We start from the raw sequence: 23,287 nt of genomic DNA, 5'->3' as shown, positions 1-23,287 counted from the left end.
CAATCAATTACAGATTCTCTGGAAATAAATGAAAAAGTCGAAAGTTTCAGCAAGAAGCAGAAGTTGTATATATAGAAAAAGAACCAAATGGAAGTTTTAGAAGTGAAAGAATATACTTACAGAAATAAAACACTCCCTGGATTGGAATATAGACACACGTTACTTATTGCATCCTAAGATTAAAGCTATAGGAATAATTTTTAAAATAAACCTTTTATTTTACTATAATTTAAAAATTACAGAAAAGCTGCCAAGTGAGTACAAGGAGTTCCTATAAATCCCCCACCCGGTGCTTCCGATGATTAACATCTTAGAATGTTATGGTGCATTTGTCACAACTAATGAACCACTGTTGATACATTGCTGTTAACTAAACTCCATATTTTATTCAGATTCCATTAGGTTTCACCTAATGTCCTTTTTTTGTGCTCCAATATTCCACCCAGGATACTACATTTATAGGAGTCCTTATAATATTAGGGTTAGTGGCCAAACTTCATGTCTTAGATTTTATGTCAGAGGAGGAGCTGCTATATGACTACATAGGGAATCTCACTGCAAGGCTATTATTGGGGGGCTTGTCTTGAAGCTGTTCTTGGGTAGCACACAGTGTTTATTCTGATCGGCTTTTGTAGCGTGGGTGCTGATGGAGATGGGGTGCTTAAAGCCCCTCAGACCACCCCTGTATCATAGCACGGTAACCCACGGTCACCAGAACACGAACAGTCTTCTCCTCCATCCACAGCAAATTCACACTACTCCCTCAGGCCTTGTGCAGTGGGGGAGGCCAGTACAGGGGAAGAAGTTTGGCACTGGGGTCTGCCTTCGAAATAAGTCCAGAATCCAACCACTTTTCTCTCTCCACTGCTTCCCCCTGAGGTCCCCTATGAGCCACCGTCTTCTCCTGCCTGACCAATAACAAGAATTTCTTCATTCATCCCCCTGATTCTGCCCTGGCAACTCTAGAGTATATTCTCAACACAATGGCCTAAGAGATTCTGATAAAATAAGTCAGCACGTGTCACTCTGCTAAAAACCTTATCCTGTGACCCTCCCTTCTTGCGCTTGTTGTTATTGGTGGTGGTGGCCCTTGTTTTTTTTTTTTAATTTTTTAATGTTTATTTATTTATTGAGAGAGAGAGAGAGAGAGAGAGAGAGAGCATGAACAGAGGAGGGGCAGAGAGAGGAGACACAGAATCCGAAGCAGGCTCCAGGCTCTGAGCTGTCAGCACACAGCCCGACGTGGGGCTCGAACTCACAAACTGTGAGATCATGACCTGAGCCAAAGTTGGACGCTTACCCAACTAAGTCACCCAGGTGCCCCGCTCTTAATTGTGTTTTCAGTCAAACTTTTTATTGCACTATAACCACATACATACAGAAAAGAGTACAAATCATATGTGTGCCACTCAATGAATTGTTAAAATTGACAACTCCCGTGGAACTAACACCCAGGTAAAGAAATAGGCCAACTCTTGAGAACCCCGCCCTTTGGTTTTATTCCATTATTATTCCTACTCTTCTTCCCAGAGGTAACCACTAATCTGACTTCTAGATTAGTTCAGTCTGTTTCTGAATTTTATATAAGTAGAGTTACAGAATGTATTCTTTTGTGCCTGGCATCTTCTCCTCAGCACTATGTCTGTGACATTTGTCCATGTTGTTATGCCATCTTATGCTTCTTAAAATCTGAAGACTTGGGGCACCTGGGTGGCTCAGTTGATTAAGTGTCTGACTCTTGGTCTCAGCTCAGGTCATGATCTCGCGGTTTGTGAGTTCAAGCCCCACACCAGGCTCTGTGCTGATGGTGTGGAGCCTGATTGGGATTCTGTCTCTCCTTCCCCACTTGCTCTCTCTCTTTCTCTCTCTCTCTCTCTCTCTCTCTCTCTCTCTCAAAATAAGTAAAATAAATTTTGAAAAAATGTTAAGCCTTTATAAGGATGCCCAGGGCCCCATGCTACCCTGGCCTCCAATTCCCACCCTCCTTGGAGGTCTGTCCTAAGTTCCTATTATTATGCCCTGTCATTTCCTCTGACGTAGCCTCAACGGCTCCTTGATCTTCTTCAGACTCACCAGGCATGCCCCTGCCTCCAGGCCTTTGTGCTTACTATTTTCATTCCTCTGGAAGTTCTTTCTTCAGATATCCTCAGGGCTGGCTCTCTTTACTCTCTTTACTCTGACATGTCTTCACTCAAGTGTTTGCCTTCTCAGTGAAGATTCCTCAGGAGACCATCCACGTACTCCTGACCTGGTGTACTTCCTGGCTTGATTTTTTCCACAGCATTTACCGCCATATTATATACATATTCGTTTCTTCTTGTTGTGAAACAAAATGCCACCAATGTAGTGGCTTAAAACAGTCAAACTTATCCCATAGTTCTGTAGGTTGGAAGTCCATTAGGCTTGGCTACTTTCTTGGCCCTGGGTCCCACCAGGTCAAAATCAAGGTGTCAGCTGCCTAGGGCTTTTATCTGGGAGTCTCTGGATGAGAAGCCAGGTTTTTCAGGCTGTGGACAGAATTCAGAGTCAAGACTGAGGTCACTGTTTTCTAGGCAGCTGTGGGCTGAGGTTTGCACTCAGCTTCTAGAAGCCACCTGTATTCCCTGGCTTGTGGCCCCTTCACCTTCAAAGCCAGCAAAGGCAGACTGAGTCCCTCTCAGGCTGACACATCTCTTCTGCCTTCCTTTTATGCTTAAAAAATGTTTTTTAATATCTATTTATTTTTGAGAGAGAGAGAGAGACAGAGTGTGAGGGGTGGAGGGGCTGAGAGAGGGAGACATAGAATCCGAAGCAGGCTCCAGGATCCGAGCTGTCAGCACAGAGCCCGACGCAGGGCTCGAACTCACAGACTGCAAGATCATGACCTGAGCTGAAGTCCAACACCCAACTAACTGAGCCACCCAGGCGCCCCTTCTTTTCTACTTTTAAGGGCCCTTGTGATTACACTGGGCCCACTCAGATCATCTAGGATAATCTTCCCAATTTAACATCACCTGTTTGACAATCTTAACTCCATCTGCAACGTCCCTTTTGCAATATAAGGTCACACATTCATAGATGTAACACTATAGGTAAGAATCATGGAGACAACATCCTGTCTACCACAATATATTTTCTTGGTTATTTCATTCATTGTTCATCTTCCCCTTCTAGAATCTATGAGGGCAGAGATCTTTGCCTGACACATACTAGGCATTCAAATATTTGTTGAATGAATGGGTGAATGAACGTATGCAGCCTGGGTGATTAGTGTCATCATCAGCCTTCCCATTGGTACACATCTTCTTAGACTTTCTCTTGTCTTTTAGAGATAGTCTTGACTTTTATTTCAACCTGATTTTACCCAGTAAGTGTAGTCTTCCCCGAGCCCCCCACACCACTGCTTACAGCTCTGCTAGTTAAGGGGATGGGCGACCACAATAATGTCGTATTTTCATGGAGCCTCCTAGTTGCCACGAGAGACACATCCAGGGCATGGGGTACAGAGGGGACCCCGGAATGGAGTCAAGCTCAGAGGCCAACACAGTCTGGGAAGCCTCAGGCACTCCCCAGAGGAGCCAAGTGTCCAATGACTTCTTGGAACAGAATGCTTCAGGGATAGTAGAACTAGTCATGGAAAGGTTTTGAGCATTGTTTTGCTTAGTAAAATAAGTTTAAGACTCAGTCCGCTCCCACTGATTATCCAATGAAACATTTAAAAACCGTTTAATCATTTGGATATTTCTAAAGATTCTGTTGCTTAATATTCTTCGGACAGCTTAAGTCCTAGGACGATAAAGATCTGAGCTTGGCCAAAATGTTTGAAGCACACACAAGTAACAGATTTGCCTTTTGGGTTACGGTGTGGAAAAAAAATCTCTGGAAACAGATTTATGTATTAGTTTTTCACTTTGCCACCAGATGTCCTTCACGAGTAGGAAAATATGATGGCTCCAATGATATTTTGAAGTGTGAATGCCCAGCATTTTTGAATAGTTGACAGAGAAAGGAAAGTGTGAGTGAATGTAAATGTTACCACAGACTTTTGGATGAGACACGTATTTTGAAGGCTGCCTTACAGGTGTAGCTTTCAGAAGCAATATTTATTTAACTCTCAAGTTTTCATTTCTCACACTCGGCACACGTTTACTTACCATATTTCCTTTTCACTTAACTCCAAATGGATATTTTTCAAATTGGAGCAAGTTATTCTATTGAGAAATTAATATTAAGGATCAGGGTGCCGGGGTGTCTCAGTTGGTTGAGCGCCCATCCAACTTTGGCTCAGGTCATGATCTCGCGGTTCGTGGGTTCAAGTCTCACATCAGGCTCTGTGCTGATAGCTCAGAGCCTGGAGCTTGCTTCTGATTCTGTGTCTCCCTCTCTCTGCCCTTCCCCCTGCTCACACTCTGTCTCTCTCAAAAATAAATGAACATTAAAAAAATTTTTTAAAGACATGAATATTAAGGAATAATCAAATTCTTAGACTAATATTAAAGATTAAAATTTAGCATTTTATTTTGTTTTTATTTTTTAATCTTTATTTATTTTTGAGAGAGAGAGAGAGCATGAGCAGGAGAGGAACAGAGAGAGAAGGAGACACAGAATCCAAAGCGGGTTCCAGATTCCAAGCTGTCAGCACAGAGCCTGATGTGAGACTTGAACCCACGAACCGTGAGATCATGACCTGAGCTGAAGTCAGACACTCAACCGACTGAGCCACCCAGCTGCCCCTAAAATTTAGAATTTTAAGTGGGGGTTCCCAAAGATTCAAGGTGACCAGATCTCAGGCTTTTCAACACAAGAGTGATGTAGTTTATGGCACTTAAGTTCATTCTAGAAGCAGCTTGCATGCCTCTGCAAGACAGTTGAAAGGGGGCAATGTGCGATTTAGGATAAAAGCAAAGACGGCAACTGCAGTTTATTGCTAATAATTGATTCAAAGGAAAGTGTATAGAATACTTAACATAAATTAAGAAACAGCATCTTTTTTTTAAGTTTATTTATTTTGAGAGAGCGAGTGACGGAAGGGCAGAGAGAGAATGGCGGTTGGGGGGGGGGGCGGGGGAGAGAGAGAATCCCAAGCAGGATAGGACCTGTGTCATCTGCATGGAGCCCAGCGCAGGGCTTGAACACATGAACCATGAGATCATAACCTGAGCCAAAACCAAGAGTCTGGTGCTTAACTGACTGAGCCACCCAGGTGCCCCCAAGAAACAACATCTTTTAAAAATGGAAATTTGGTCATGTGTGTTTTAAATGTAGAACAGAAACCCTCATAAAAGAAACAAGAAGAACTGCCGTTTTAAAGACTTTGTTGTGTGAATTGCCCTGTGCATTAATTGCACCTGGGTGCGGGGCTCTCACCCTCTCCCCGGCATCTCTGAAGTCATGGGATAAACCTGTGCTTTTTGGTGAGGGTTCCTCGTTCCTTCATTAAATGGGCGGGAGTGGGACAGGCAACCTATTTCCAGAAAACTGAAGGCCATCTGCATGAGATGTCAGCCAAGCAACCAGATGTTTGATGTGGATTGGCTCCCACATCCGGCTTCTTGACCGAATTCCTCCTCTTTCCACCCAGATGTTTTGGAGACACATCCAGAGAACTTAATGAAGGTTGTTCCGGCACAGAGGAAGGGGGTGGTGATATGTTGGTGTCCTGCAGGGGGCGAAGTTACCTCTGATTTTCTCCAGTTGGTTCACACATTCCAGCAGACTCCAGAGCCAAACCTGCCCTTTTCCCTTCACTCCATCCCTCCTGCATCACAGCTGGACTTTGTCCAGCTCCCTAACCTGAGACTTCTCAGGGGGTGCAGGGGAGGGGTCATAGAAACAGGGAGTGGGTGAGGTAGTGGTGAGGGGTGCTTATCCACATAGAGTTCCAACTGCCTTGGAAAAGCAGTGTTCCCAATTTTGAGGTTGTAGAAATGTTAGAACTGCCTCTCTTTATCCCCTTTTGCCCCAACGTCCAATCCAAAGATGTTTCCTGGTGTTTTTCAGCAAACAAGTGCACCTGTTGGGAGTAGCAGGGACATGAGGAGAGCATACCCTCTTTTGTGGTCCTCAACTGAATGTCACTGCCCTTAGGATCCTTATCATTTTTCATTTCACATAGTTTCCCTCTGGCTCTTGAGAGAGCTTGTGTTTATCATCTGGAGGCACCCTCAGCACCTCCTTTTTCCAGCAATATTCAACAGGAACCGAGAGGCCACCTTGATGGGGATGTGAGGAGCATGGCAGACCTGAGTCAGGGTTGCTGCTCAGATGTTTAATTGGTAGTGCATCATTAAGTGCCGTTCTTGACTCACGTCACAAGGTCCATCTACTTCTAACCAAGTACCGAACAAAAGGGGAAGATGGTACGTGTGTCTGCCCGTGTGTTCTCTGCTAGACCATAGGTGCATATACAACAAGTGCATATAGATGGGTCACAACTTGCTTTTGTGTTTCAAATGGCACAGCCCTATCTAGGTGCCCTTGTGTATGCTCAAGGGTTTTACAGTTTTGGAGTGCTTTCTCCACTGCCCTAATAGGTTTTTACTCTGCTTGTAGGTTTTAAAGCTGCTTTTACTCTGCTGTGTTTCACCAGCCATCTTAAAATGAAGGTATGACTACGTTTGAGAAAGGAGAAGGACCTTGGCAGGAAGCCTATGTATACTCGCCGAGATTTTAGATCTTTTGATCAGAGCTCTTGGCTGTTGTGATGTTATGTACTGTAGTGATTTTAAGTCCCATACAGAAGGAACAAGTGATGGAGGCTTTTAAATTCTAAGGATCCTGGTAGCCCAGACCAAGTAGTGATATATTTTCTTTTCAGATGAAAAGAATCCCTGCAGATGGTTAAAGACTGGCCTTCAATGTTGTTGACCTTGTGGTGCCTGAGGTCAATGGCTATGGGACTTTGTAGAACTAAAGACCACACTTGCAGAATTAAACTCGAGTTGAGAAAATTAAATTTGTAGAATTAAAGACTAGATGATCTCTCTGGGCCATGAGAGAATGAGAAAAGCAATCCAGTGGGTGGAGGGGGGTGAAGACCCTCACCCATGAAAATCAGATTCTTTGTATTAAGACAGAAATGCTTATCAGATTTTGAGCAGCAGAAACCCCATGATCTCATAAGTCCATGAGTCCCATAGTTTATAGCTCTTTGGTCTGGCTCAGAAATGCCTTGGACCATGTGAACTAAGACCGTCAGGCCAGCAAAGTGAAGTCTGTTTTCTAATCCGTACACTTTCCACCAAGTAAAAGATCCTAGTGTTTTAAGTGAATGCGTTTGTAGGATCCGGACATAGATTACTGGGCATTCTTGGATAGTGTGAGGGCAAGCGGATTTGCATCCTGAATGGCAGGTGGTGGTGGTGGTGTTTGGACAGAGGGGGTCGTGTCTGTGATTGAGAAGTGTGTCCATCATGCAAATGTAATGTAACGTGTGTCTTCCAAGCCTGATCTTGTCTAATGCTCCCGGCAACCTGACTTTCTTTGCCCTATTACACTGAACGGGAACACGCCAGGCCCCTGCCTGGGCTGGAATTATCCATACTGCCTCTCCTCAGGTTTTATCTGGCGTCATAAAAGCTCTATTGCATTTCAATACATTAACATGAAAAGTTCACAGAAAAACTGGAGCACTGAAACATTTCCAAGAAGATAGAGGGTGGCTTTTTTTTTTTTTGTTATATTATCTGACTGCCCCTCTTTCTTTAAGGTGCTGTCTTAAGAAGCCAAGCCAAGGCCGAAACGAAGCGATGAATCACAGTATATGGCCCCAAACCCTCGGGATGCCTGCTCTGGCTTACATTTGGTCCTGTCTGTGGCCCCGTGGCCCGTTTGTGAACAGAAGGTGTGTCCCAGCTTCCAGCAGCTGCCTTTGAAAGTCATGTGTCTGCTGAATGTCTATATTACAGCAATAAGAGAAACTATTCCTGTTGTTCCTCTGTTAATACAGGCGGCATTGATTTAACAGTTGTTTTTGCTTTTATTTAGTTAAAGCATCAGGTCAGGCCTTTTATATGATTGTAAAACAGACAGGCTTAAATTAGGGTGTTGATTAGATCGTCCACACTAGAGATGACCTCTCAGCCTTTGCTACCTCGCTCCCACTTTGGGTGCCTCCAAGAATCCTCTGTACTTGAAACCTACGCGCGGCCGAGGCAACGCCTCCCTGGAGAGGGAGGGTGAAAGAAGGGGGCGGGCCTATTTAAATACAGGCGAGACGCGCCTCTTCATTGGCTGCCAACCTGTCTGTTACCCAAGAGGGCAGGGACTCTCCGGGGCTGGAGTGCGGTACCTGAGCGAGACGCGCACCAGAAAGCCCACGTTGGCCGCTGCGGGGAGCGCAGCTCCGAGAGGCGGGAGTCTGCGAATTCTCGCGCCGACGCCGCGGTCGCTGCTCTGCGCGCGGGTCCAGTTCCCTCCCATTCCCTCTGCGGGCGGTGTTTGCGGGGCAGCCGGAGAGCTCAGAACGGAAAGCAAGATCCTTGCCGCCTCTGCTTGGGGGTCGAGCGGCACGCGGAGATTTTGAGGGGGGCAGCGACAGTGCCCGAGGGCGGAGGGCGCGGAGTTTGTGAGCGGGAAGGAAGTTAAGCCTCGCGGAGAAGACTGGCATCTCGGGACGCCTTGTTGCCACGGCCTGGGCCCCACGGCGGAGTAAACTTCACCGCGGCTGTGCCAGCCAAGGAGAGGCGTGCGCGGGGATGATGCCGGGCATCCCCCCCAGCTGGTGAGCCGCCCGGTCGCCCCGGGTCCCACACAGCCGCCCCGGAAGGCGCGGGACAGCGCACGTGCGCGGGGCAGCGAGGCCCGAGAGTGACCGCGCCGTGACCCGCCCAGGGGCCAGGGCGCGGGCTGCAGCGCAGTCCCGACTCGGACGCACCTGGCCGGGACCTTGCGCCTCCAGAGACCTGAGCCGGAGTGTGGGGCTCCCCTCCCAAGTGGTTCTCCGGGTGATCGTCCTCTTCGCCTCCCCTCCAGCCTGGGCAATTGGGGGCGCCCCAGAGGACGATGAGAGATAAGGACTGAGGGCCAGGAAGGGGAAGCGAGCCCGCCGAGAGGTGGCGGGGGCTGCTCACGCTAAGGGCCACAGCGGCAGCGCTCCGGCCTCGCACCGCCGCTCCACGCCTCGCGGGGCCCGCGGGGCCAGCCCGGCCGGGCGGGGATGCTGGGGCGGAGGGCGCAGTGGCTGTGCTGGTGGTGGGGGCTGCTGTGCAGCTGCTGCGGCCCCCCGCCGCTGCGGCCCCCCCTGCCCGCCGCCGCCGCTGCCGCCGGCGGGGGGGCGCTGCTGGGGGACGGCGGGAGCCCGGGCCACGCGGAGCAGCCGCCGCCGCCGCCGCCGCAGTCCTCCTCGGGCTTCCTCTACCGGCGGCTCAAGACGCACGAGAAGCGCGAGATGCAGAAGGAGATCCTCTCCGTGCTGGGGCTCCCGCACCGGCCCCGGCCCCTGCACGGCCTCCAGCAGCCGCAGCCCGCTGCGCTCCCGCAGGAGCAGCCTCGCGGGGAGCCCCCTCCCGGGCGGCTGAAGTCTGCGCCCCTCTTCATGCTGGATCTGTACAACGCCCTGGCAGCCGACGACGATGAGGACTGGGCGTCGGACGAGGAGAGGCGGCAGCCCGGGCCCCGAGGAGGGGCCGGCTCGTCTCAGCCCCGGCAGCCGCCCCCCGGCGCGGCGCACCCGGTCAACGGCAAGAGCCTCCTGGCCTCGGGACCCGGCGGCGGCACGTCCCCACTGACCAGTGCGCAGGACAGCGCCTTCCTCAACGACGCGGACATGGTCATGAGCTTTGTGAACCTGGGTAAGGATCTAGGGTAGCGTAACGACGAGAACTCCCTCCCTCCCCTTAACGGTCTCCCGGGCCCGGGGAGGGAGGCGAGAGGGTGGGGGAGCCCCTGGCACGCGGGGCCCTGCTGGCGCAGCGGGGACGCGAGGGCAGGCGGGCTGCGCTCCCTCCACCTGCGCGGCGGTGGGCTGCACGTGCGCTCCCCAGCGCCGCGGGCGGGGCTGCGCGCTGGGGCTGCGGGCGGCGGCGGGCGGGTTCGGGGCGTGAGGCTGCCGGAGTGCGGCGTCCGAGCACACTCCGCGCTTTTTCCAAGAACGCCCGGCCGGGGCCAGGTTCACTCGACTTTAGCAGAAAAGTCCCGCCCGAGCCGTAGCCAGCTGGGAAGGAGAAGGCTCTTCAACACTCCTTCCCCTCCTGATTTTTTGTTTGTTTTTTTGGTTTTTTGCACCCTTAAAGCTCTGAGTACCAGTTTCCCAACCGGGACTTTTAGGGAATCTGATAGCGATTTAGAACTTTAGAAACTTGACATGATTGTGCTAAGTGGTATCCAGGGAATTGGCGGAGGAGGAGAGTTGCAGAGGAAGGTGTCAAAAGGACCTCGTAAGGCACGCCAGACGGGGTTCGCGCGGGTTTGGGACCGGACCCCCAGCCCAGCTGGGGTATCCCGTCCAGGGCCCTAGCTCACATGCCTTTGACCACTGCCCCCCCAAAGGCTGAACTTTTGATAACTGCTGCCCAAGCCGCACGGGCAGAGAAAGGGTGCGGGTTAGGGGCCGGGGTTGGGCGCTGAGCTGGTCTGAACTGGTTGCCAGGCAACAGAATGGAAATTCAAGGGCGGCTAAATCGGGCTCCGCCACAAATGTTCTGTGGCAAACCCGGACGGAGTCACATAGCCTTTTTTTCTCCGAGTTTTCTCATCTGTAAATGAGAACGGTGTAAAGCAGACTTTTTTTTCAGGATCAGTGCCTCCGATCTATGCTACTCTTCATTCATAAATTCACTCAGCGTAGGCGAAGGAATGTAGGGGACGCCGTCTGGGCTGGGAGGAATGGGGGTGCGGTAGCCACGCCAGGGGTGGGGTCTCCGCGGACGTCCTTTCCCGTGTGAGACGCGTGGCCCTGCCCACGCCCCAAAGTGGGTTACCGGACACTTGTCCAGACCGCGTCAGAGATGTACGGACATTTGACATCATTGAGTGACAACTATGTGAAATATTTCGGCGAGTTATTTACAAGTATGTCTATGAGATGACTCTCAACTCTGCTGAGCTTTGGGGGAAGAAAGGAGTGGGGGCCCAAGGGGGAGGTCAGATTGGCCTCCAACTGGTGCAGAAATCCTCCTGGGAAATACATGAAACAGAATCTCACAGGGAGTGGAGGCTCAAGGCCTGCCAATCTTGCTATTTGCAGTGCCAGGAATTCTGATTGGACAAGAGTTTTCACCATTTATTGGGACCACAGCCAAGGTTGAGCCATCTCCAGGAAGCACTCTGAGGCTTCTCATTGCAGTCAGTAAAGTTGGCGGGGGAGGGGCGGCTCAGAGGCTGGAGCTCTTCTGTCTTCTAACTTGAGGGCTTCTTCTGGCTCAGTGAATTCCACCTCTTGCCATCTCCCTCCCCTCAGTTTCCTGACAGCCTTGGGGAAATGTTTTATTGCCTCTTGGGGTAGTCCCAACTTGGACAAAGTGGAAAAAGAATGGTACTTCTGGCTCCTTCACGGAGAATCATGTTAGGGTCTCCAGAAACAGTTCCTGGGCTTAGACCATGGTTCTAACCTTGGTTGGCCATTGACATCACCTGAGGACACTTAAAGACCTAAGGGATGCTGAGGGGCTGCTCCCCAGAGCAGTTAGATCAGAGTCCGTGAGAGTGGGCTCTGGCATCTTTTTTTTTTTTTCTTTTTTTCTTTTTTTTGAAGAGTCTTTGGTTTTTCGGATGTGCCACCATGGTCAAGAAGCACTGAGACATGAGATCCTAATGTTTGAAGGAAATCAGATCATCCCAGTGAGAAGAGCAATGCTTCCTTATGTCAGTGGCTCCCAACTGTTGCTGCACATTAGAATCACCTGGGGGCTGTTAAAAATCCTGGTGCTCAGGTGGAACCCCCCCCATCAGTTAAATCAATGTGTGGGGTGGAAGCCAGGTATCCCTCGTTTCAGAGATTGCCCAGGTGAATCCATTGTTTGGGAACCACTGCCTTAGGTGGTATTTGAAATTGTTAGAGTTGGCCGGAGGCCAAGTTTGTAAAGGGCGGTGACTTTTAATGTGTTTAAGGACCTCTGAATTCTCATTCCTTGCTTGTCTGACCTTTCCTAGTCTACAGGTTAACATTGGTTCTGAGTCACACTGCTTGAAGCTGGTTGTCCACTAATCCTGTTAAGGTGATGGCTTAACATAGTATCTCTTAACATAAGGGAAATTTCGAGGTCCAAAATATACCACTGAAAAATTCGAAGAGAATTCAACAGTAGTGTAATTTCAGGCCTGGGATAGGCTAATCTGGAACTGGAAGAGATTCCTGGGTAGGGAACTTTGCCCCAAGCCCCTCCAACCATAGCCCTGGGCTTTCCGACTACAAGTCCTAACTGCCTGTAGGTCTGGTCCTGGACTCCACATGGGCAGTTAGAGGGGGAAAACTTTTCCAGGTAAGTAGAATCCAAGTCCCTGCCCATGCCCAAACCATGCCACCTGCCAGTCCAGAAATTCTATCTAAATCCATTTAGCAGTAAGAAAGAGAATTTCATAATGAGAGGCTAAAATGTGGTTAAAAAAATCTGATCATCATAGCTCTGAGCATAAGGACGGTTTACTGGAAGAAAGTACTATAATTGCTTAGCAATGTGGATTCTCTAAATCAGGATGTTGGGAGAATTCTGCAGATTTCCATGTCCACGGCATGTTCGCTGCTGCATTACATGACTCATTTGTTAAAGAACCTACAAGAAGATACATGTTTTGAAGTACTTGGATACCTAGTGGGGTAGGTTAGGTTTATAAACAGAGTACAAGAGAAAGTATTACATGGTGGTAAACATCTTTCTTCCCTGGGACCTGGGAATAATTTACTCATGAAATACATTTGAAACAACCTGAACCTTGTCAGCCAAAGTGGCTATCAGAAGTATCAATCAACAGAATTAAGCCCCCCTCCGCCCGCCCCCCCCCCCCCCCCCCCCCCCCCCCCCCCCGCACATCCCAAATGCTGGTCATTTGACCAGCTCACTACTGTTTCTTTGACTGTTTTAAACTCTCTGTGGGTGAATAGGCTGGCGATGTGTCCAGCCTCCCTAGTGCAAACCGGCTGGTGTAGAGGCTGCCTGGACTAGCCCAGTGCACTCATGAACCTGCATTCAATCAGGGCCACCGATGCCATTTTCTACTTGTTTTCTAATGCTAAAAATGTCTTGGCAGTCTAATAAGCAAGCCTGCCAATTTGGTGACCTTGGAGAAGTATCCTGAAGTACCCTTGAGGTCTTAAAATTCGCCTTCTTAGAAAAGCGTTCTCTAACCCCTCTATAGAAATTAGTGCCCTCCCCACCCCCACCCACTTCTTTACTGTCACAACACCCTGTTTATTTCCTTGGTTGCACTTCTCACAGGGGGTATTTTTTAAATTCTTCATTTAAACTTCTTATTTCACTAATCTGGAAGGTCTGATCATTTATAAATGGTGTACCTGATTTTTATTAAGTCAAAATCATTTGAATTTGAAGTAAAGACATTTAGGACATTGAGGTTGATGGTATTCGATGTATATCATAATACTTTAATAATCTCTTTAATTAGTTACCCATGTGTATATTTCTAATGTGCATCACATTTGAGAGTAGTGGAAGGGTTTCTGTAGATCTCTGCATTTCAGACTTCATTTAGTTTGAATTAATGAGGTGTTGATCTCCAGATGCTAGAGTAAAATGAAATAAAAAAAAAAAACCAAATTATGCTCAGAAAAGGGAATCAGTATGTATTAGTACAAGTAACAAGAAACTTATTGTACTAAAAATACTGGCAATCTTCTGAACAAAATTACCCTTGGGAAACATAAATTAGAAGAAAAATGGAATACTCCCTACTTGTATTTGTAACCAGATACACTGTACTGTCTCTTTCTCATAAACATAGGATCAGTGGTACTATTTTTCATTTAGGCTGTCTGTACTTAAGATTTTTGTTAGCAGAAAATAAATCCCTGCCTGCAAGCTACTCACAGCAAATATAATTTGGAGAATTTGTTTGCAAGAGTGTGATTCAAAGAAGCAGTCGATGTTCTAAACAGATTTCAAATAGTAAATGTGAAATTCAGTGGTATTTCAGCAAAAAAAAAAAAAAAAAGTTGTACAAAGTGTTCTTAAACTCAGATCAAAGGGCAAGCAGATATCATTGTTTAGACCTCAGATGGTGTTTCCTCTGGTCGTCCTTCTAAGAATGGGTATAAATCCTTTTTAAATGTGCTGAATCATGCTTAGTTCCTCTACTTAAGAGCTTACCTCTGATTAGCATGGAGGAAGGATTCCTACTGATATTAAAAAAAAAAAAAAAAAAAAAATCTGTGTGTGGGGGGAGGGGAGCCGGACTGAGTTCAGCACTTTATTCAACATGTACACCTTGTCTTCAGAATTTAGCTACTTTTTTTCTTATTTTTGTTTATTTTTAATGTTTGTTTACTTTTGAGAGAGAGAGAGTGTGAACAGGGGAGGGGCAGAGAGAGGGAGACACAGAATCCGAAGCAGGCTCCAGGCTCTGAGCCATCAGCACAGAGCCCAACGCGGGGCTTGAACCCACCAACCGTGAGATCGTGACCCGAGCGGAAGCCAGACATAACCAACTGAGCCACCGAGGCGCCCCCAGAGTTTAGCTACTTTAAATGTTGGATTTCAAAATAATATTTTACTTGGATGTGGGGGTTGGATGGGTGCATGCTGGGTATCAGAGGTGTATACAGCCGACTCAGAGGTGACAGCGCTATCATCCTTGGCTCACCCTTCCTCTGTTGAAGGAGCTGAGTTAGGGAAAATGAAGAGGGTAAACATTTCTTGGATCGTTCACCAGCTTTGTCTAATTTTTTTCACAAGTCCGTCCTTTGCTTCCCATCGTGTATTTAAAAATGAATGAATCCATACAATGCTTATTCTAATAAAAAGCCTTTATAGCCTTCTCTTAATTTTTCTATTTTGAGCCTCCTCCTGCTTCCCCTCCCCCACCCCCTTGTTTGAATTTTAGTTTCTTTCCTATCCCTCGGAGCTTCCAGCAGGGGAAGGAAAGCAGGCAATACAGATTTTAATCAGGTGATTGTGTTCCTGACTAGAAGCTTCCATGAATACCTAAGTAAAAGTAGTAGAAATCAGTAGAGAAACTAAGAGATGAGCAGTTTACAACTGTTACACATTAACCTTTCGGTCCCACCCTCCCTTGTGGTCATTTCACAACCCAACCAAGAGCCCAACAACATGGCTGCCCTGGCCGCAGGGTGTCACCCAGGGGCTGGTATGACCCAGCTGCTGACTTCTCTTGTGTTCTCACAAAAAGCTGACACATTCTTCTTTGTCTGTTTTCATCATGACAGCTCAGCTGCTTTTATTCAAGCGCATTCTCTCCTCTTATAACACCCTTACTGCCTCTCTAACACCCTGACTGTGCTCACTTCTAACTCTTGCCCTCTGGAAATTTGGAAGCCAGAAAATGGCTCCAGTCTTCCCTGGAATATAGGAAAGTGGTGACAATTGAATTAAGGAGAAGGAAAACCATTCTCATTAAATTTTTTTTTAATGTTTGTTTATTTTTGACAGAGCATGAGTGGGGGAGGGGCAGAGAGGGAGGGAGGCACAGAATCCAAAGCAGGCTCCAGGCTCCAGGCTCCGAGCTGTCAGTACAGAGCCCGACGTGGGGCTCGAACCCATGGACCTGAGCCGAAGTCGGATGCTCAACCGACTGAGCCACTCAGGTGCCCCTAACCATTCTCATTTTGATGAAAAATAGAGTCACTAAAGAACCAGGGCCATCACCCTCTAAAGTTTTTGAGAGTGCCAGAAATTCTTAGAACTCAGAGGTGTTCCTGTTCATCTTCCACTGGAAGCATTGGATTTTCCAGTAGTTCACCGAAGTTGATTGGATTTTTCGTTCAGTTACTAGTGTTTGGAAAATACTGTTCTCCATCATTTTCCCCCACCTTAAGTGTATAGTGTTTCATTCTGCTATGGATAAAATTAGAATCTGGAGCTGGCTGGGGGCACAACTCCCTTCCATAACATTGTTTTATCTGGGGAAACGTGCCTGGGCAACAGACACCCCATTTTAAAGCAAGGTTTTCACTATAATTGATAGGGAGTTTGGGATTAGTGGTAAACTTGTTTTGTAGATCATAGAATTTAGAACTTTAAGGGTTTTTTTTTGCATATCATCTACTCACTTATGTTTGCAGTTAAATTTGATTTATTCAGGACCAATTCCTCTTCACTGTTGTTACATCTTAAGACTGAGGGACAACCACAGAGAGATCATAATGCATCAGAGGAACAGGGTCATGGAGCCCTCTATCAGGCAGGAGTGGATAATTAAGGAGAAATTACAAAAGCTTGCCAGAGCACTGTGCTAGGCGAGAAGTGGGGAAGCCCAGATCTGAAAACTTGTGGGTTTTCTCTCCATGGGTAGCATTGTCTCCTAGAACTCTGCTTTTAGAAAAGAAAAAGCAGTGCAGGTCTATAAATATCACCTTGTTTGGCATGCTGAAGCACCGCGGACCCCAAAGAATTGTTTTCTGCTCTGAAAGTGAGTTGAAAACCAGGTTGCTGTGAGTGGCATTGTTCCACTGATGTCTGCAGGCACTGATTCTCTTCCCGCCCTTCCCGTGTCCATTATGAAAATGATTGAGTCCATAATAGAAATGATATCTAAATGACATCAGGTAATTCCTTGATTGGTCCCCACGGCCTTGTTATCTCTAACTCTGTCCCAGATGACCGGGTAGAAGACTCTCCTCCAAAGCATTTTTGCAGAATGAGGCTCTGGTTCCGAGCAGAAGAGCCTTACTGACTTTCAGGTTCATGGGCATACGCCCTTGATTACTGATCCTGCTGGATAGGTTGGGATTGTCCTAGGCCTGAAATGTACTGGCTCTGTATTGCTGATTTTATGTTCAGATTGTTTTCTCATCATCACAGAGCTCGGTGGGGGTGGGGGCGTGGGGTGGGCGTGTGTAGTTGCTTTATTGCAGGCAGAAAACAGTGTCTCCAAAGCAGAGCCAAGCCGTGAGCCCTCCTCATGCTGAACTGTGATATCCGCCTCGATCCTTATTATGACTCTCCTGCCACTTACCCTTTTCACCTTGTCCAGAATGTGACTTCCAGCCTTTAACATCTGTGTGTGTTGATTGTTGTTCCTGTGTTTACAGTCTTGTTGGTTTCCTGTGCATGAACATGGGCTGGCAAAACATTCTGATGTGCGTATTAGAGCATGAACCAACCATATCATTGGTGTGAGCTATTTTATGTGCTGATTAGGTTGGGAGATTTTTATAATTGGCCTTGCTTAAGTCTCTGAGACCAGTTATTTGCTCTCCCCTCTTTCAAATCTGTGAATTACATTTAAATATTAGAGAGCTTTGTAAACTACAGAATTAAGGACTAAAAGTTTTACTTGACTTTGGTTTTTCCAGATTTTATTTGAACACTCATGTAAGAGTATGTTAACAGAGAGGTTGTACATTAAAAAAAAAAAAACACTTTATTTTTGTAGAGCCGTTTGAGGTCTGTAGCATAATTTAGTGGGAGATCTAGAGATTTCTCATATATTCCCCGCCTTCGAATGAATAACTTCTGCTGTTGTCAACATCCCACACCTGAGTGGTGCATTTGTTATACTTGATGAACTGACCTTGATCATCAGCACCCAGAGTTCATTTTTCACATTAGGGTTCACGCTTGCTGTTGTACATTCCCTGGGTTTGGACTGATGTATGAGGACAAGTATCTGTCATTACAGTGTTACGCAGGGTCGTTTCACTGCCCTAAAACTCCTCTGTGGAGAAGCTGTACATGTAACCAGAAAAACAAATCAATGGGAATATGAAAATTCAAAATATGCAGAGCTTGTGGGGAGAAAAATAAAATGCTTTTGTTGAATAATGTTTTTGTGGTTTTACCACATTGGTGTAGAAATAAGTGATGTTGATAGACTCCATGGGCCTTATTTTGTGCTTCTGTGTGTTGACCCCAAATCCATTAGAAATCCCTCCCCCACCTTTTTTTTTTTTTTTTAAGTCTGGGAGTTTAAAAATCTTTTTTCCTCCACATACTTTCATTGAGGTGTCTGTCACCATAGTACCTAGACAATCCCTTAGGCAGAGATATGAGCGATTAAATTTCTCCCTGGCTTGTGCCCTGTTTGATCCACACTCTGCAGGATTTGGGGGAGTCATGCCTAAAGAATGAACAAGAATTATAGGAATTCTGTGCTTGTAAATTATTGAAATTTGGGGGATGGTTAGGGGAGGAATGAAGTTTTTTTTCCCTTCCTTTCTGAAAACGTATTAAAACGTAGTGTGATTTTGGATTGAGAAACTCACAAAAATATGCTTTACTGGCCCTAGAGGCAGGGTCAGGGGACCTTTAAAGGTTTCCTCAGGAGAGACTGTTTAGATCAGATTAAAACTAAATTAATAGAGACTCCATAAATCCAGAGGTCTTTGTAAGTGGTCTATAGATTAGGCTTATTTGCTTTGAACTGTTTTCTGTGAGATAGAGCTACACAGATTAATGGTAAATAAGAAAATGCAATACCAGTATAAGCAAGGAACATGGTAACTCTAAAAGAGTGCAATTGAACAAAAAGCGATTTATTTGAGATATTTTGGGAACTTGTGGGCGTTTTTTTTTTAACAAGCATTCTACAGGTGAGGCACTTTGTGAATTCTCACCACTTCTCATACAGTTCTCCTTTTTAGTGGGGTATTTTCTCACTGAATTGTAGCTAGATCCCCTTGCTCCCCCCCTTCCCTTAAGAAACCTCTCAAAAAGAGGGATGATCTTGGGGCCATGGCTGTATCCACGGGCTTGAGAAAATTAGCTTTGGCCCATAACTGCTGAGTTAGGATGTGCTGTGGTTTAACTACCCCTCTGGTAGGATAGAAGTTTGATCGAGCCCTAAGTGAAATGATACCATAGGGTATAGGACTAAGACTCAGGGTAGGTAATAGTGAGGAGGACATAGGTACTGCAGCTAAAAATATTTGGAGAGCCGCATTTCTTCCGGGGGCCTCAGAACAGGTCTTTGCATTTTTATAGGGTCCATTTAGTGTGGAATCCCTGAACCTCAGCTTGGAAAACTGCTGCCACAAATCTGGCACCTCGGTTATTTCATCTGCTGAATTGAGGGTGTTTGACCTACCGTTATGTGTGCACATTTGTGTCATCATTATACGATGTGGAAACTAACATAGCTGCAGGCATGTAGGTGGTCCCCAGTGCAGGTTGGTTTCCCTCTTTCTCTTTCACTTTTCCCTTCTTTTCTTCCCATTAGTAAATTTAGCAACTCCATTGCATTTATTTCCTGTTTCCTATCTGTTCTTTTCTCAGTGTTGGTGCCCTTGGCTGTCACTGACCTAACATGGCAGATTGTATGTATCTCCACGGAGTCTGGTGGTTTTATACCGCCAAAATGACTCCTTGCCCTCTAGAATGGTTAAGTTGCGGGTTTTCTTGATGGTGCTGGGAAGTGCTTAGAGCACTTCAATACAGAATTGAGGAAAGAGTGTGTGGCTAAGAGTTAGGAAGCTTGAATTTTAGTGCTATTCCTTTTTATAATACCTTGTTGAAGTCACTTACCCAAATTTATTGGTCTCTTGACTTGTAATCTATCTTATTTGTACAACATGACAGCACTGGCTAGGTCAGCATTTTCCAAATAGTGTTTCAGGGAACACTACGTCTCCAGGATGTTCTGCAGAATATCATGGAGAATATCATTTATATCCTAGTCCTGAGATTTACAAATCCATCAGCAGGTTGAAGCTCGGACAAGCCCGGCAATGATGTCTGCTGATTGATTTGCTTGAAGAAGAGCATTTTCTTTGAATTGACTTTTGCTCTGTAACCACTTTTTGTGTCTGCCCCGGGCGTCTGTGCCCCCAGATCCACTCCTGACCCTTTCCCTGGTCTTCTGTGGATAGGATGTGGGACCGCAGGCAGCTGCTTTTCTAGTTGTTCCTTGCTCTTCTGTGACTCCAGCTCTCTCTGGATGGGCTGCCTTATTGTTCTGCCTCCTGCTGGGGGCCCTGGACGCTCTCCTTCCTGGGGGTGGAAGTGGCTTCGTGCTGCTAATCTGCAGGCTGACTCACCATCACCTGTTTGACTCTGCCGCCTGCTATCTATGCCGCCATTTCTCTTCATTAAATTCCCTCTGTTGTAAACACTTGCGGGGATTTTGCAAGTATTGGTTGGACTCTGATGGCTAGGACTTCTTAATACAGTGAAACACAGAGAAACTCCATATTAGATATTGTCCGAGCTCCATGCTAGGAGTGTTCCCTGTTTGTATTTCTCTGATTCTTTATTTTTTTTTAAACAGCTTTCTTGAGGAATAATCAATGTAGAATAAGCTGCATATTTAAAATGTACAATTTGATGAGCTTTGTCATACACATGCACCTACGAAACCATCACCACGATCAAGATGGTGAGCATATACTGAGCTGTTCTTTTAAATAATTGCCTATGCCAGGGAATGAAATAGTCCTCACACACAGGAACTTCAGTGAAAATTCCCATTTTTCACGGGTGACGTTGCTCTTCATGCATTCATCTTACAGGCTCTGAACACCCTTCAAGGAATTTGCTGAAGATGTTTGTAAGTGGTTATCTTGGATCAGAGAACCTTGGGGTCAAGTCTTCCTGCGGTCAAACCTGCTCTTTGCAGCTGTGATTGGCTTTTATCCTATATCTCACCTCCCATATTTATTTTAGGAAATAATAATAAAAATAGGTTGAATATCTTTTTCCAGTTTTGAAATCAAGCCTGTAGGGGTACTTTTGGGTTGTTAGTGATCCTGTTGACATCTTGTTTCTAAATACTCAAGTTTAAAAGATTTGATCCTTCTGGAAAACATCACAAAGATGCTTTCCTGTGTTTCTGTTTTACATTCTGGCAATTTACGCAGGGCACGAGTCCAAGAAATTTATGAAAGTAGACTCCAATTTACCCCCAACTTTCCCCCCTATGCTCATCCTTCTCCAAATGTTCTGTAAGCTGAAGTGGAAACTGCATTTTTTTTTTTTTTGCAAGAAAACATAAGTATTGTATTTCTTTATGGCCTTTGCCTGGAAGAATGACTGATGTCACGTACAATCCTATTATCTCCCACAAGGCAACAACTGAGACTTTTACACGGAACATTAGTAGACAGTAAGGGGAGAATTTAGAGAAAATTATTTAGAGCAGCATTAATGTTCCTAATAGCAGCAGTCAGGTGATGGAAGATTTTCATGAAGTTACCTGACCACACCCTGACTCCCCACCAGGGAGTCCTCATCATGCTGCTGTCCCAAGTCTTCACCTTGACTCCACAAGACTTTTGTCACTTGGACACTTTTTTTTCTCCTTGCTCTCTAGTCCCCTTGAAAAATTGTCTTCTTCCGTAATACTGCTTGTTTCCTCTTCATTCTGTTTCTGTCCTGCCCACACCTGCTGTGTTTTGGGACATTTCCTGAAATGCAGCAAAAGATGCAGAAGGTTTGGCAGGTGGCGCTAGACATCCATGTGGGGCTGAGATAGCCACAGGGCTGGGGTCGTGGGGGGGGGGGGTGGGGGCAAGGGAGCACACAGTCAGGCACAGGATTCAGGGGATCTGTGGCCACAGGGCACAATGACAGGCAGGTGCCAGGCTTTTGGGTGACCCACCGCAGCGGTGCGGTGGCCTGGGGTTGAGTGGGCCACCGTAATGGGGAGCCCCGCAGCTGGTGTAGTCAGAGGGCCAGATGTCAGCTGCGGGGAGGTCTGCCAGCGCTGAGTACCTGTTCGTGTGTTCCCTTCTGTTTTTGTGCCCCGTGTATTTGGAGTGTGGTCCAGGCACAACGCGGCATCAGAATCGTGTGGTGCAGTGCACCTCAAGCTGTCTTTGCATGAGAACTAGCTTTTTTGTTTGTTTCTGGGGGTGTATACTTTCTTAAAGTCCACCAAAAACGGTTACTAGAAAAGTGAAATGGCAAAGCACCCTTCCGCCCCCCAGTATGTACAAAATCAAGCCTCAATCTTTAACTATTGGATTCCATTGGTGTGAAATGATCAAATTGCTGTAAAACTGAACAGCCTCCCCTTCTGTACTTGTTGTGGGCTGGTGACAGTGGGTGGCTCAGACCTAGCGTGTTTGTGAGCAAGCAGCTTCTTGGACCCTGTCCTTCCTGGGCATTTGGTGTGGGAATCTATGTGTCAGCATGCTGGCCGGGAGGAGTGAGTGGGCCAGGGAGGAGCACCTGGGAGCCAGGCACCCAGGTACAGCATTGATCTCCTCCTCCCACATCCAGCCAATCGCCAGGCTTTCTGTTTGAGCTTCTGAGATAGCTCTCACTTCCATCTCTTTGCTCCATTCTTTTCCCACGTTCCCCGCACAAGGTCTCCATGATGTTGGCCTAGACTTGTGTGCTGTCACCTCTGCAGCTAACCCACCCTTGCATGGCCCCCAGAGGGTCCTCTTGCTCTATAGCAGGTGTGGCCTGTTCTCTGTCCTCCACCCCTTCCCTGGACCCTCGAAGGGTGCTGAATGACGCCCGAATGCCAGCCTGACTCCCACCCCTTCCAGCTTTACCTCCCACACTCATCTTGGTGTGTGCGTGCCCTCCTCAGGCTCACTAACTGCTGTGTGATTTCCTCCTCCAGGCCTTTCTCTCCGGACTTTTAACGTTGACATTGCACAGCTGCCGATTTCCGCATTCTCTGTTCTGTCTGTTCTTCAAGCCCCGGTTCGAATGCCATGCTGTCATGGGAGCCTTCCTGACATCTGCTCACCCACAGGCCATGACTCTTTGGAAGAACGTTTGGAGCCCGGTGACCGGGCACTTTCCTTAGCGCAGAACGCCAGACGCGTGTTTGCAGATGAGCTCCATGTGGCTCACAGGAAGGATCTGGGAACCTTGAACTCCAGTGTTGGCTCGGCCACCTACCAGCTGTGTGGATTCGGGCAAATCACCTTCAGCACCAACTTCTTGGATTCTTGATCATGTAATATTTTATTCACCGTGACACCCCCCTCCCCCCCACCTGCAGGTAACTAACATGGTACCTTACCTTCGTTGATCCTGAATAAGTGCCCCCTGGATGAATGAAAGTCAGTTTGTCCAAAATAAAGTTGGTGTGTGCATGTCTCCTCTCCTCTCCTCTCCTCTCCTCTCCTCTTCTCTTCTCTTCTCTTCTCTCTCTCTCTCTCTCTCTCTCTCTCTCTCTCTCTCTCTCTCTCTCTCACTAATAACACCAAACACTTGAGCAAGAGAATGATAAACTGTGAAATATTGTGCAGATATGAGGAATGCTCCTTCTTTCTGTTCACAAA

General features: G+C 46.9%; 1 protein-coding gene across 1 annotated transcript in view; it reads left to right on the top strand.

Moving 5' to 3' along the window:
* The first annotated feature begins 9,043 nt into the window (after positions 1-9,043).
* Positions 9,044-23,287, top strand: part of BMP6 (bone morphogenetic protein 6) — a 158,429-nt gene continuing 144,185 nt past the window's right edge. The window contains exon 1 of the mRNA XM_042985756.1: positions 9,044-9,770. Coding sequence (XP_042841690.1) covers positions 9,137-9,770 — 634 coding nt within the window. The 5' untranslated portion in view covers positions 9,044-9,136. The remainder of the gene's footprint in view (positions 9,771-23,287) is intronic.

This window comes from Panthera tigris, chromosome B2 (assembly GCF_018350195.1).
Source record: "Panthera tigris isolate Pti1 chromosome B2, P.tigris_Pti1_mat1.1, whole genome shotgun sequence".
Taxonomy (NCBI): Eukaryota; Metazoa; Chordata; class Mammalia; order Carnivora; family Felidae; genus Panthera; species Panthera tigris.
This window is presented reverse-complemented; position numbering and strand designations above follow the sequence as displayed.